The following is a 15,163-nucleotide window of genomic DNA, read 5'->3' as shown; positions in this document are numbered from 1 at the left end:
AAAGTACCTTCCTGTCCTTGTTGCCTTGAGCCTTGACAAGGAAGGGGTAAGGGGAGGGGGAAGAGATAGAGAGGACTACAACGGGGATGAGATGTCTTCCATCCTACATGACAAACAAAAATCAAAGGAGGAGTTTGAGGAGCTGACATAAATCTCCAAGGGTGTTCCACTTATAAGAGACTCCTCTCAGAACACTGCAGAACTGAGTGAAGTAACTTCTATTCCCCTTGAGCTTTGAAGGACTGCAGAAGGGAGAAGAGGGAGGCTAGACTGTTTCTTACTCAGATTCATCCCCTCTGATTGCCTGAAATACAACAAGCTTTAGGTATTCATTCTGACTTTTTTGTCACAAGTTCAGCCAAGGCTTAGAGACCTGAGGACTTGACAACTATTAGTACAAAAATGCCCAAGTAAAATGTTATTGTACAATCAGTTCAGGTCTGGACACACAAAAGATTGTAAGTACCAGATCTCTTTATAACACAGTAGAACCCGGACATCAGTGTATCAACCTTACAATCAAACTGAAGATGGTGATTACAATACATTAGAAACAAGGAGATTCTACCTGCTTCACACAAAAGAATTACAGTCACTGTTACAATTTACTGCTTATGTCAAACGGATCTGGCTGAACCTGATACCACAACCCAAACATTGTTACCTTTAAGTACTTTTAACACATTTCCCAGAGGCTATTATTTCTCCTCTTTATTAGAGTGGCTGAACTACTTTCAGGCAAGTCAAGTCATTGCAACTCAAACATTAGGGCCACAGAGATCTGTAACATCAGGTCTGGAACAAACAGCACTGCACTGAAACCACTGCAGAAAAGAAAATCATGAGACCAGAACTGTTCATCAGGTGGGAGAAGATAGCCAAAGCAAAAGTCCACAATTCTGTTAAAAATCTTCCTTCTACAGAAGTGCAAGTACTATTTTTTGGGGTTGTAATTTACTAGGTATTCTCTGCCCAACAATGAATGCTGCTAAATGGTTTGTGCACAGTCAGTAAGTAGTATTTGCATAAATTTGAAAGCAGAGTGAAGAGGACAGACTCCCTCAACAGTATTTTGGTTTAAAAATGCTAAAGTTTTATAGTTACTCAACAGATGGAGCATATCAAAATGAATATACACCAGTCTTGCTGAAGCAAAAGCATCTTTTCCACACCATTCTCACTCTCCACAAAGAACTCAAAACCTCCTCAAGCTGTTTGGAATGTATAAAATAAAATATAAAAAATCATCACATATACATACATGAATATGCTTTTTAATTTCCTTAAGTTTTCAAAAGTACAGGGACACCTCTATTACAAGGAAAAAGCTGAAGAACCATTAATACTACTACTCAACTGTCATGAAGCATTGTTACACATAGCTAATATAAAATATATTAAATATAAGACTTTTGATGTAAGTCATTGAAGATGCCAGAGAAGCTGTGAGCTCTTCTGGTGCCCCATTAAAGATTAGTTAATTACTAATTAAATCTTAAGTTATATAACCCCAAACACTATACCATTCTTTTGTATTCCTCTTTTCCATATTCTATGGAAAGCAAAGGTAAATTTCGGTTCATTAACTAGATACATGCTGAAGCCTACATTTAATGTAAAAAACCCCCAAACCACTCAGAAAAGACATGCAAAGAAGCACAAGGAGGAAATCAGGACAGATCAGAAATGACAAATATTATTTACACCAGAGAAAAATAAAAAGTTCTTTTCACCATTGGCCTCATGAATCATTTTGACTGGGCTGTCAGAGTCACTGTAGAAAATTATCACCCCAAAGGCAGGAAAAAAAGTAATGAGCAACAAAGTTTGAAGTTGCAGACTGTGGTCACTCTTGTTCACTGGATATAATTTTCTTCAAGCTGAAAGCACAAGTTCTCCCTCTGAATTTAAATGTCATTTTTAACATCATAGCATTAAAGATTTTTGGTGTCTTTGTTAAAGTACTTCATGCTCCTGAAAACAAGTCTGGAATCTCAGGGTTCAACACCTTCCCTAAGCCATTTCGGGGACTCTGACAGAAATAGTTTTCCAGGATGGTTACTGAGTAAGTATTTTATTTTTCTTTTTCCCTTTTAGCTGGTTAACATAAGTCAGATCATCCTCTTTCTTCCATTTGAAGTCCTGCTTTTATTCAGATCACTGCCAGGAACCTGTCCAATATATGAGAACCCAAATTGCTTGATACACAAAGAAAAATCAGTTTGGGCATTAAATTAAAAAAAAAAAACCAAAAAACAAAAACTTAGAAGGCAAAAAGCATTTTTGAATGGTAAAATAGAACTAGGCACTGAAACAGGCCATAGTAGCTTAAACATTAACCAGATTACAGGACAAACACAGGCATACTAGGTATGGCCCCAAGAGAAGATGATGGCCCAAAATGTCTTCCCAAAGTCCTTTGCAGACCTGCAACCCTTTCATGCTTGATAAATGTGCCCTCCAAGGGCATCAGGTTTGATAAGCATTTCACAGAAATGAAGTTCATGCTTTGAAGCATAGTTAGACCAGTCTAGATGGCATCAAGAAGTCCTACTTTCAACTCTCTATGTCTTTCCACATTATACATTTTCTGTACATTTCCCACATATTAAACCATAGCATTCAGAAGGTTTTTTTGCAAACATTAGCTGTGTCTCCCTAAAATAACTTTTAAAAAGTCTGACAGTCTACAGCCATAGGTGAGATCACATCTCAAACCACAACTCTGCAGTGCTTTATTTTCACCAACTTCACAAGCATCCCATTACAGCAAAGAGCATGGGACATTTCTGTCACCAGGAAACAAAGCAAGATCTGTCTCAAGCCCTGGCATGCAAATGTAACAATATATTTTTGATTTTGTGCTTCAAAAAGGACTATTTAAACATCCCTGAAATGTTGTTATCTGAAAGCTTGAAGGGCATCATTTAGTGTATATTGAAGGAGGGAAAAGAAGAATAACTGGACTGTCCTTGGGAGATTCCAGATCACAGCCAGAAGGAAAGAAAACTAAAAAGTGAACAACATTATGGGTGATAAAAGTAATACAAGGAAATCCAGAACACGAATATCAGAAGCCCCCCCAAAAAAGGCAGTAGTGACTTAAAGAAATCTTTCTTTATACTCATTTTAGGAAAAAGGTAAGAAGGCAGATCTCTTAATACCATAGTAAAGTCCCAAATTCCCTTCAACCATTTCAACTCCTTCCCAATACAATGAATAAATACTAAGAGAAGAATGTGTTCACTCCATATAAGGGAAATTTTCATGCACAGGTCTTCTACATTTTCTTCTTCAAAATTCCTCCTTTCTTACTCACTATCCCATCAGCATGACTACCTTCCATCCTTTCCATGATTCCTTTCAAATCCTTTAGTAGAATTCCACTCAAATCTAGGAGAGAGCAGTTAAACTGCTTTTCTTGTTCCCTGATCATAAATTTAAAGCCTCATCCATACCTCCAAAGCTCTGTACACCTCTAGCAGTCTTTGATCATCCCTTTTCCTATCCTCTGAGCACCTCTGCAGCTCTTAATTCCTCATCCAAAACACCTCTTGCCTTCTGTTACATGATTACACTTCCTGTAGAGGCATCCATCCTGATTTGGGGCAGCAAATGTTCCAGGTGCTCTTTTCTGCAGGATTATTACAAATAAAATTCAGAGGGATGACAATACAGCACAGTGTTTTATGACCTTTCAATACTGTAGCCTTTACTCCCTTCTTAGGAATCAGACTTTTAAGTAAAACACTCTCCAGAGCACAAATCTCCCTACTCTTTTTTCTATGCAGCACCACAGAGACAACTGCTGGAAAGCATTTACAACTGCAACAAAACTAAATTTGGGGATGGGAAAGAGGGGGATTATTTTTTGTTGTTATTAAAAGGACCTGAAAAACAATGTACAAGAACAAAGTTTTATTCAGCAACAGACAACATTGTCTCTACTCTAAAAAAAATGCTTGTGCATTGTCAGTATTGTTACCACAGGACCCATTAACTACTACATCAAAGAATAAGTGCTAGAGGGACAACTCCCTCATTTGAGCGAAGCAATCTTTAGAACCACTGCTCTACTTGTAAGAAGAAGCTTAAAATGTTTCTATCTCAAAACAGGATAAAAATTTGAGATTTCATTGTTTTCAGAAAACAATGAAGAATACTTAGACCAAAAAGCATGAAGAACACTTAGAACACCACATTTTGTTGAAAGTGGGTGTAGCCGCCAAACTATGTTTCAACTTTGTGTTCCCTTATTACCTGATAAGACCTGTGATTCCTGCCTTTTTTTTATTTTTGACTGGTTCTGCTGAGTTGTAACATTCTACACAAAATATGTACAACAGGTATAGGTCTCCAACATACAGGGGATGAAAACTACAACTCTCATAATCCATTGTCTCATTAAATCAAAGCATATTAAGTAAAATCACAACTCCTATTCTGATTTCAATTTCGTATTAATTCCTGTTGAGCTTCATTGCAATTTCTGAGGTTTGGATAAGCATTTTTCTTTGGCAAATACACTTATTAACTTCATGTGTTTTCTAAAGAATGGACAGAAGTTTTCCCCTATCACCTTATGCTGAATACAAGGTCAATATATTGTTTTTAGGCTGCATGAATGCTCACTATTTATTGTATTTCTGAATTCACAGATGCAACATTTTGATCAAACTAAGTTTTATTTCCCACTGCTGAACCTAATGGTACCTATACAACACATCCTGACTTCAACAGCTGAAAAACAACCTATTTTCTGTGTGAAACTAACCCAAGGGTAATATTAATAATTCATATACAACATAAATATTTATACACAGGCAATGAGAATATAGCATGACCTCTTAGAAGTATTAAGATTTATTTACACTAACTGCTAACTGTGTAACTGTTGAATGTAGTATCTAAGAGGGGTTTATAATGCAAAATTTCAGAGCAACAACTTCATACATTGTTAAGGACAGGCAGCTAAAACAACAGCTACTGTGAGTCACATGAACTGCCACTGCTCTGTCCACCCACGCCACAGTAACACCTCACTGTAACACTCTAACACTGCACCCATAGGTTATTGCCACCATCAAAACCCCTCACAGAATCCAAAGTTTGTGCTCCCTTGCTGGTAATAAGAATGACTGACACAGAAGAATTAAAATGTGTCAAGTGGAAAAGAAAACTATGAGATCAGCAAACACTGTGTATAACACCTGGGAAAAGGCATTAGTCAGGGGCTGAACAGCACCCTCACCCTTTTGTTGGGAGAAGAACTTGACCATGTCTCCTCCACTCCTCCCCTCACATGGTTCCCTAAAGAATGATCTAAATTCCATTAAATACACCAAGATCATTACATACAGGTAATGTTGCATTTCTCTATTTTTACAGTTTTTTAGCAATCTTACCTCACCAGGACCCTAAGACACGAAACCAGCTCTTCAACCTAACACTGCAGAGTGTACTAGTGGAGAACTGGAAATAATTTGAGGACTTAAAAGGCATATACATCAATACTAGCATCATTCCTGAAAAAACAAGTTTGGAGAAATTATGATAGAGAAGAGACTTTTAAACTTTTCTCATCAGTGGGCATAGAATTTCCAAGTACAGAAGTCAAATGAAGACAACAACAATGTTTCAGCTTCAATGGGGAATTGGTCAGGGAGTAGTAATATGACTAAAGGGTGGAAACAACTGATGATTTGGATGCTTAATTTCAAATTCAACTCTTCCAACAATCCAAGAAATTATACAAGAGGACAAAAGGAATTATTTTATTTCTTTCCTTATATACAATAAAAGTACTCCCATTCTGCAGATGTTAAAACAATCTGGAAGAATAGTTTTCCTCCTAAAACTGGATTACCAACTGAACACCATAATACAATAATTGTATCTCCCCATAAGAGCTGCAGAAGAAACAAACCTACTGTTAAACTTTCAGCAGTTAGCTTGGTGAGTGCTCTTGTCACACATATTACTACTAGGTACTACAATAATCCAAAACCACACAGGCATCTTCTTTTCACACCAGCATTTGTTAAGAACATGCAATTAATCTGGGCTATATTAATATATTTATGCTGGACAGAGAAACCAATTTGAAATTCAGGATCTTAGCTGGAAACCAATAAAATCTGTAACTTGAGAAAAGCATATTGAAAGACTGCACAAAACACAGCTAACCTCTTGAGGTTCTCATCTATGAACTACCAATATCACTTTAATATCTATACATAAAATCTCTACCAGGTAAGAGATCCAAAATCAAAACAGGGCTTGTAAGATATGGCAACCTGGCTGAAATTGATATTCATTAAAGTACTCTTTGCATGAATAGGAGCATTTGGACTCTGTGGTCTTTATCAGAGCCCCAGCTGGTAATGGTTGAAGGTTAATGCCTTACCCCATTCTGTTCAATTTTCTGTCCTAATTAGTCCTCTAAATCTATAGCTGTGAGCACCAAGTGTCTGTGCTCAAAAGAAACTAATTAATGCTAGCAAATTAGATCAAGTCCAAAGATCCAACAGCCAAACTCTTAAATGCTCCTTGTTAATAGGAAGTGTAGCTGTCAATAACTGCTGTTGGTGGCTATAATGAGGCCTCTTTCTTTCACTGAAAGTGATTTCATTTCTCTTTGTCCCTGTAAAAGCTGTTCCTTTCCCTAATAAATAAAAAAAATAAAAAACCCCACACAACTAAGTTGCAGTGGTAAAGCTAGCAGCAGTCTGACCCATTTCTTGTCATCAGCTGGGTTGAAATGACATGGACATTGGGAAGAACAAAAGTAATCAAACCAGACAAGTTCCCTCCCCGAACATTTTCTTCGAAGTGCTCAAAACTAGTTAGAACATTGAAATTTCTACCATCAAGCAAGAAAATATGCCTTCATATTTCTTTTCTATAAATTAGCTTAGGGTAGTTAATGCTGTTATCATTCACTCAAACAAACACATACACACAAATCTGGAATCTCATTTCTTCAAATTCTAATTTCCATATAGCTGTTCTCTCTGCCCAGTTTGTTGGAGCAAAGCTCAATATACCATAATCCCTCTAGAGATTGTATTAATTCACATAGTTAAATGTGATGAGAGTAAATTTTCATTGGAAATATATAGCACTGAATATTTTTTTCCAAAATAAAAGCTATTGTGTGCAAATAAGAGCATTGTATAAAAATTCAGCATCTTACACTCAAGGAATGCTAGCCAGAAAAAAGCTCACAGCAATTTACTATTAGTACTAAATATAACTGTACACTACCAAAACATCTAAAATAATTTAAATAACTGACTACTGCACAACACATAAAACATAATATAATATTAATAGTTTCATATAAGGTGATGTGGTCACACAGTATGACTATAATATACTTCAATATTCAGATAATAAATACAGCAACAGTTTTCCTCCATTTTTCCTCCATTCTCCACCTGCAGTTTTGTTGCTGAATTGAAACAATGTTCTCAAATTATACTAACCTTCCACTCACAAAAATGGAGTTGCAGGTAATAATGCAGCTTTTTTTTCCCATCCTCCTAAGAGAAGGCTGTTGTGGTCATAAAAAAAATCTGATTCTTCCACTGTAACCTCTCAGGCTTTCCACCAAACTCTGAATAATATGGACATAAGCACATGTAAGCAATTTCTGATCACAGCAGCTCAATTTAAAAAAAGGTACCAGCAGCTGTCATGTTAACTCATTGATTTTTATCAGTCACTTGATCTTTTGCTTTGGTCAATTAGAAGATCACTGTGCTACCACATATTCCTAGGAAATGTGAACTTGAAAAAAAAAATTGTAAGACTATATTTTCACAATGATGCAAAGTGGATGAGCAAATCTCAGCTGTAAATGGCGATTTTAGTTTTAATTTGCTATAAGACAACACTCATGAAAATTTTTAAGTAGAGCTGTCATGTAATTTCCCTCTACTATCAGTGTTAGCATCTTCTGATGTCAGAACTGTAGGTACCAACCAGTTAATCCTCCCTCAGCATTCAACAGGGATTGACAACAATTAACAAAACTCAGTCTGCAATACCAGGGAAAGTAAGAAACATCAAGCAAAACTTGCTAAGGATTTCACACGTTTCATTATCTGCATTTCTGATAGGAAAGTATATATAAAAAGAATGGGTTTTTTAAGAAGGAATATCTAAAGGTGTGCTTGGGCATTTAAATGTACAGCACCACATGTAGTTCAATCAGAAATTTCTTTGGATTTCTGGACCTTGCTATGTCAGGTGTAAGGGTCATGGTCTGGAGCAGGTGGCCCCTAGAGGGACAGAGATAATGTCAGTGACAGGACTGTTGAGTAACTGCACATTATCAAAACTCCTGATGACACTGGTCATGCTCAACTGTAGAGAAGCCTGCAGTAGTGTTGCATCCCATCATCTTCACTAAGTATCAACACGAGCCCTGAGGAGGAGAGGGCTAATGGGAAATCTGGAGAATGGGAGGAGGATGGCTGCTTGGAAATGTCCTTTTCCAGCCACACTTTCCAAACCATTTTTAATGCCCTGGCAAGTATTATGAGATTTTTTCAGCAATGTAACTCCAGTTGCTTTAATTACACAGCTCCTCCAGACAACAGAACCAACACAACAGTGTTGTCCAGTGAAGGTCCTCAACTCAGTACAAGGAGAAATATCTTCCTTGCGTCTCCCTCGTAAAATTTTTTTAATAGATCAATAATTTTTTTAAAAGGACAGAACAACCTGTCATCTTGATCAAATGGATGTCACTGAGAATGCGCTTAAAATAAGAAATGGCTACCTTTACTACACCATCTTTCTAATGGTACAACCAGGCTGAACTATCTGTCCCTGCAGTGACCCTGAAAATACTGCAGGTCTATTTTCTATTGAATCCTTCAAACATACAAAGGACTCTCAGTTACAGAAGATGTCTGCAGGTCCTCTTCATGACCTTAAGGGCCCTAATCCAGATGATGGGACAGTAACAAACAACAAAATTCAGAGGAAAGAAGTTCAGAACTTAAACCCCTTTTCACTGGAGCAAGTTGCTCTTTTCCCAGGAAAAAAAAGGTTGCAAGGTTTTGGAAGGTGGGCAGAAATGTTTTACAATACAACCAATACACAAAACACCTACAATAAATATAATACAGAATTAATTTCATTAATGACTCTGTGACCCAGTAATTTCTTTTTGGGATCTCAATTCAATACAACTTCTTCAGAGTTTAAACTTGCAACATCTCAAAGTCAGTCAGTCGTTTCTGTTTTCCAAGCCAAGTAACCCAAAATTAAATCAAATTAAGCTGACAGCCCAAGTTTCTGTATTTCTGTTACTAAAAAAAAAAAAACCATCAAGTTCAGTTTCAGAATCTGTAACTTTGGATAGTAAAGTAAGTTCTCTCAAGAAATTAGACAAACTTCTCTGTAGAAATGATTAAGAAACAACTACAGCTCTTGCAACTTTTTCCATGACTGTCCCCAGTTTTAGAGCATGGAGCTGTCCCTAGTTTTAGGGCATGGACTCATGGAAAGCAAAGCACAGCTTGGTGAAACTACAGAAATTTTGATGTGCTAAAGGTCACCATTCTGATGAAAAACGCTAACTCCGGGTTCCTGAAATTTGCTATGAATTTGCTTTGAAGTAGCTTACTCATATTTAGATTTTATAACTGGAAATTAAAGCAAAACAGGAAAACAGCTTGCTTAAGAAATTATTTCATAAAAGCAGTAAGTGAGGCAATGGTTAACAAATGAACCTTTCAGTTACTTAGGTTTGAAATGCAAGGACATGCTGATACAGAAATATATAATTTAATATTGTTTCAGGTAAACTCATGCTACAGTTTGTAAAAATACAGTGAAACATTCCTGTATGACAATGTTTTTGGGATTTTTTGTCTGCTTGTTTTTTGACGCTTTTGCCCACAATTTCACATACACACATACAATGCATGGATATGAGCACAATAAAGCATATTTACATAAAGGTCACAGAAAACTGACTAGTATTTCCCAGAAAGCATGTTAACAGAAATACTACCCAAGTTGACAAAACTATTAATATATCCATTTTCACTGAAAAAAGTGCTTGAAAATCTTGTATCACACAAAAATCTTTCTGAAACTGAGAGCTACAAAATTCTTAAGAAACATGCAGAACACACAAGAACTTATACTGGAACAATCTGAAAAAAATGTTGTAAGCAAATTTAAATAATCTAAGTAAAATGAAATATGACCAGAGTGGACATACTTTCCATGGTTATTTCTTCCCTAAGCCATTTTGGTAGGCTGACAACCAAGCACAGCAATGAGCCAGCCATTTAACTGTGTCCTAGGGAGCAGGATCACTTCTTAAGTTAACAAGAGCCTTTTATTTTTTATTTATTTTTGTAACCCTTGGGGTTTCTTTTCCCTGGAACGCTCTGGAACACGTGCTGGACAGGCTGTCATTACTTGCATTATTAGCTCTGATAAGCACACAGCTCTAGGTGGTATAGCTGCAGGCTAAGGTACCGGGCTGGCTACAGATGGACCCTGTGCTCATGCAGAGCACTATTGAATGTACAGGGGCTCCCCATAGGGACACATGTGAACCCTGCCTGATCAAGCCAATTGTAAGGGCCCATACTTGTGGAATAGCTTTATTTCCTACAGTACTGATGCATTTATCACAATTTCCTAAAGACAAAAAGAAACAGAGGTCTACTAATAGGAGTTTCTGAAACATGAACTTGACATAAAGCAGAGAAATCCTACATTGAGAGCAATTTAAATGAGTAACTCTGCCCTCAGTGTAAACAACTCCATTTCATGCATGTGTGTACACTCCACAGCACACAAACCAAGTCACAAGAGCTTTGATTACTTAATTACACAGCTTATGTTCATAGCTTATAATTGTTTACAGCATAAAAAGCATAGCCTCTTAACTCTGATTAACACCTATTCCTGTGTACTAACAAGACAAATTTATTCCAGGAATAATCTCACAATGGATTTATGAGATGGTAAATCTACTGATCGCAAAACTGTTTAAGATCATTTCCCATGGTTTGGTCTCTCCCCTCCACCCAGATGAAAAGGTGTACAACAAAATAACTGAAGCTCTGCTACAATCTTTTTATTTTAAGAGAGGTATTAATGTGGGGTTTTGCTCGTCTATTTGACAAAAAAAAATTGTTTCAGAAATACTCAGTTTCTACTTCTAACTTTCACACAATTTGATCAAAGTTGGCTTACAGGTGACAGAAGAATGACAGGGAGATGGATGTATCCACAAACCTTATTTTCCTAAAGATACAAAACTAAACTCTACACAGGAGAAAGAAGGAAGAAATTATAATTTTGGTTAACATCACAGAAAAAGAAAAACCGTAACATCTGGCTTTAAAATTTACGGAGGGAAAAAGATGGAGAAGCTGCGAGGTAATGGTCCACAGCTCACAGCTCAAGAACCTCCAATATTGGCTGCTGCCACAGAAAATGAAGCTGCTGAAACCGAAGTCCTCATGTTACACAAAGTTCAGAGGAGAAAAACACACTCACACTGTACCTTTGGTTAACCTCAAACAATATTATACAAATAGCAAGCTCTCAAAATACTTTTAACCAACATCTTTCAAATGACCCACACTACTGCAACTGCTTTTCATCTTCTTTTTTTTTCCCCAACAGGTATAGAATTCAAAGTAAAAATGATTCAACTATTGTTCAAATTTTAAAAAAAGGTTTGTTAAGTCCTTCTGGCAGCACTGGAAGGCACCTATAACATGATGCCACTTTCCCTTGACAGATATTACAGTAACACTACTTTTTAAAATTTTTTGGAGAACCTCTAAAAGCAGCTGCTTAAAAATACACTGGTCCACTTTACCTAGCCTTGACTCTAGTGACAAAACTCCAGAAACTTCTTTGAAGTTTCTTAAATAATAGCAAAACACAAAAAGCCACATGCCATTGGGGAAACAATTGTTCTTCCTGCTGTGGTAAAAGTCGCTGAAATAATTCAGAGAAAACAATATGGCAACAAACTAAAATGCACTCCTTTGTCAGTAAATACTGTTGGAAGATGCACAGAAGACACTGCTGAAGATTTGAAGACACAAGTGTTAAAACAAGTTACATAGTGTGGGAGATTTGCTATACAGTTGAGTTTGAAAGTAGAGAAGTTTTTAACTTCTCACACCTTATGGTATTTGCATTTCAACAATGAAATGCACAAAAATATGCATTTTTTTTGTGAGCCACTAAAGGAAAGATGTACTAGAGAAGATCTATTCCAAACAGGAAGTGGCATCTTGAATAAAAAACAATGTATTATGGACAAACTGTGCAAATGTAGCTACTGATGCAGTGGCTGCTTTGACTGGAATAAGAAAGGGATTCCAGACTAAGGCTACAGAGAGAGTCCTGCACATGAAACTCCTTCACTGCCCCACTCAGAGGTAAGCTATTGCAGCAAAGTAGTTGGAGCCAGGAGTGCACAGTGTGCTACGGGACGGCATCAATGTTATAACCTGACAAAAACGAGCCTTCAAACAGTGGCATCTTCACCAGATTTTGTAATGAGATGGGGAGAGGCCACAAAAATCCCTGGCACCACAGAGAAGTTTGCTCTCTGGATAACTTGTGGCAAAGTGCTTCAAAGAGTAGTCTTTTCTAAAAAAAAACGTGTCAGGTTTGACAAGTGCTCCAAATCCACTGACCTTTATGGTGATGACAAGTGGCTGTGAGCAGTTACTTACCTAGCAGCAATTTCCAAGAACTAAGCACTCAATGTGTCCCTTTAAGGTGAAGGTGTCATTTAATAATGAGTGACAAAGTAACTCCTTTGCAAAAGAAACTTGTATTTGGGAGAAAGCATTTTGAAAACAGGTATGTGGATATGTTCACCTAATTATGTAATTTTTGGTTTGGTTTTGTAGGCAAACAAAACGTGTGTCACTTACAAAAACCTCCTATATCTGGACACTTTAAAAGGATATATCAACAGAACTTTCTAACCCATTAAAAATCTTCCCAAGGAGAGTTTTAGGGGGTTGAAAACACTGACATGCAACACCTTCTCGTTAAGTTTGGAAGAAAAACTGACATCAGGGAAGAAGATAATTTATTAGCTCAATTTCAAGCAAACCATTTGCAAAACTTGTGGATAGGACTGAAAAATTAGTATAGCTAAGTAAAATTTAGTAAGTGCAAGCAACTATGTACTTCTTCCATGGGGATATATGCACTTCTGTAAGGCATCTTTTCTGGGCACCTATCAAGATCAAGTGTTGAAATACACTGAACTTAGAACCAGGTATTCAAATTCCTATACCACAGTGTTAAAGATTTTAAAAACTATGATGCATGTTCAGTCATATAGATCTCTATAAAAAGTACTGTTATTAACAGTAATCTTTTTAGACTGATATTTAAAATATTCTAAAGTACTGTTTATTTCATCTTTAAGCCTTTTAACTTCTATTTTTATGTTTTATAATGTATATAACATGCAGTACAGTGATACATTTACATAATTTATAAACGAATATACCTATATTGGGATCGTGCAGTCAGAAAATTTTTACTGATGGGGTGCATGAACAAAAGATGTTTAACGAGCTCAGATTTGGATGATCAGATGCAAATGCTCTCTACTGAAAGCCAACACTTGTACAGAATAATTCAGTGGCTTTTCATCCACCCTTACATCCCTCCTATAGCAGCATTCTTGGCTTACCTGTGTGTAAGCAGCTCTCAGCAGAGGGGGTGACATCACTTTAAAGAGTTATTGAAGAGTTATTAATTTAAAGAGTCCAGTACTCTTCACAAGAAAATGAAAGCAGAAGTGCACTGCATCACCCTATTTCAACATCTGTCTATTAACATGTATGTGTTTATGTGCATGGATCATTTCAATGCTGAGGCAAGGAAAGGATGCAGTAAATTGGGAATATTTAAATGAATTGGTTATAATGAGAGAAGCCTTAACTGAAGGTTTGCATGAGGCAGTTGAATCTATTTAAGTATTAAATACTTCAAACAGAAACACAGTAACTCTTGTGCTGCTCTGTCACCACGAGACTGAGATGTGAAAAAAAATGTATTAATCATACTAAATTCTACAGCCCTTGAGAGTAAGTCATTTTGGAAAATAGTCCACATCACCAAGCAGCCAAAGGCAACACAGCAGATTTATATGCTTCAACACTGGTTTCACAGTGAGCTGATAAAGATGGAGATCACACATATTAATTCTCTGACTACATGATTTCAAAAACAAGGATTATATTCAGGCACAAAATTGAGTACATCTGATCTCCTAATGAATATTTGACTCTTACCTTGCACCTTATCTGAACACAGCTCCTTGGCTCGATCCCTCATTATTTGTGGAATCAAAACATCTTTTTCTACATGTCTCAGCTTAGAATTTTCTGCAAGAGTGAAAAGAAAGATAATTTTGAAAAAAATTGTTATCTATATATCAGAAAAAGTCAATCTAAAGAAATAACACAACATTGTTTATATAACATACAGGAGTATACTAAAACTGTCACAAACAGCAGTAAAAAGTACAATGAAAGGACCATGCAGATCAAAAGGATGGAAAGTCCATAATTTGCCCAGATACAAATATGAGCATTATCCTGAATATTTCTACTCTGTTTAATATGCACTGTGAACCAAAAATAAAGGAGCAAATTCTGGCAGTACATTTGAATTTCTGCCTTATTGAATAAAAAAATCTACATACAGACAGCAGTTAAATACTTTTATTTCTGGATACTAATATTTTTCTATGCCCATGATCTGTATGTACTCTTTCATTCACTAACACAAAGCTGAGAAAAACAGCACATACTAGAGGACAACCTAGAATTTGTATGGCTATGTGGAAGACTTCAGTTCTTCAGAAGAAAATGAAGTCTCTTCAATGGAGGATCTAGGAGCTTTTTCATTCAGAAATCCAACTTAAAAAGAGAAGTGCTGCTGCCTGATTTCTATACTTAAAAGTAAAGTTGTAGTTTGCTTTCAGCTGTCTCTAGAATCCTCTTGAGTACAGCTAGTGATTTAGAATAAACAACACAGACCATTAAAAAAAACACTGCTTTTCCAAATCCACTTTCTTCAAAAAAAAGGATGAGAATTCATCAAGAACAGTTTTTTACTTCTCAGTTTCTGA

At 36.5% G+C, this 15,163-nt stretch overlaps 1 protein-coding gene across 1 annotated transcript in view; it reads right to left on the bottom strand.

Moving 5' to 3' along the window:
* The window catches only part of CMC1 (C-X9-C motif containing 1), a 43,603-nt gene that overhangs the window by 16,598 nt on the left and 11,842 nt on the right, over positions 1–15,163 (bottom strand). Inside the window, exon 2 of the mRNA XM_036397481.2 lies at positions 14,322–14,414. Within this exon, the coding sequence (XP_036253374.1) occupies positions 14,322–14,414 (93 nt within the window). The remainder of the gene's footprint in view (positions 1–14,321; positions 14,415–15,163) is intronic.

The sequence above is a fragment of the Molothrus ater genome, chromosome 1 (assembly GCF_012460135.2).
Source record: "Molothrus ater isolate BHLD 08-10-18 breed brown headed cowbird chromosome 1, BPBGC_Mater_1.1, whole genome shotgun sequence".
Taxonomy (NCBI): domain Eukaryota; kingdom Metazoa; phylum Chordata; class Aves; order Passeriformes; family Icteridae; genus Molothrus; species Molothrus ater.
Note: the sequence above shows the minus strand (reverse complement) of the source record. Positions and strands in the feature narration are given on the sequence as shown.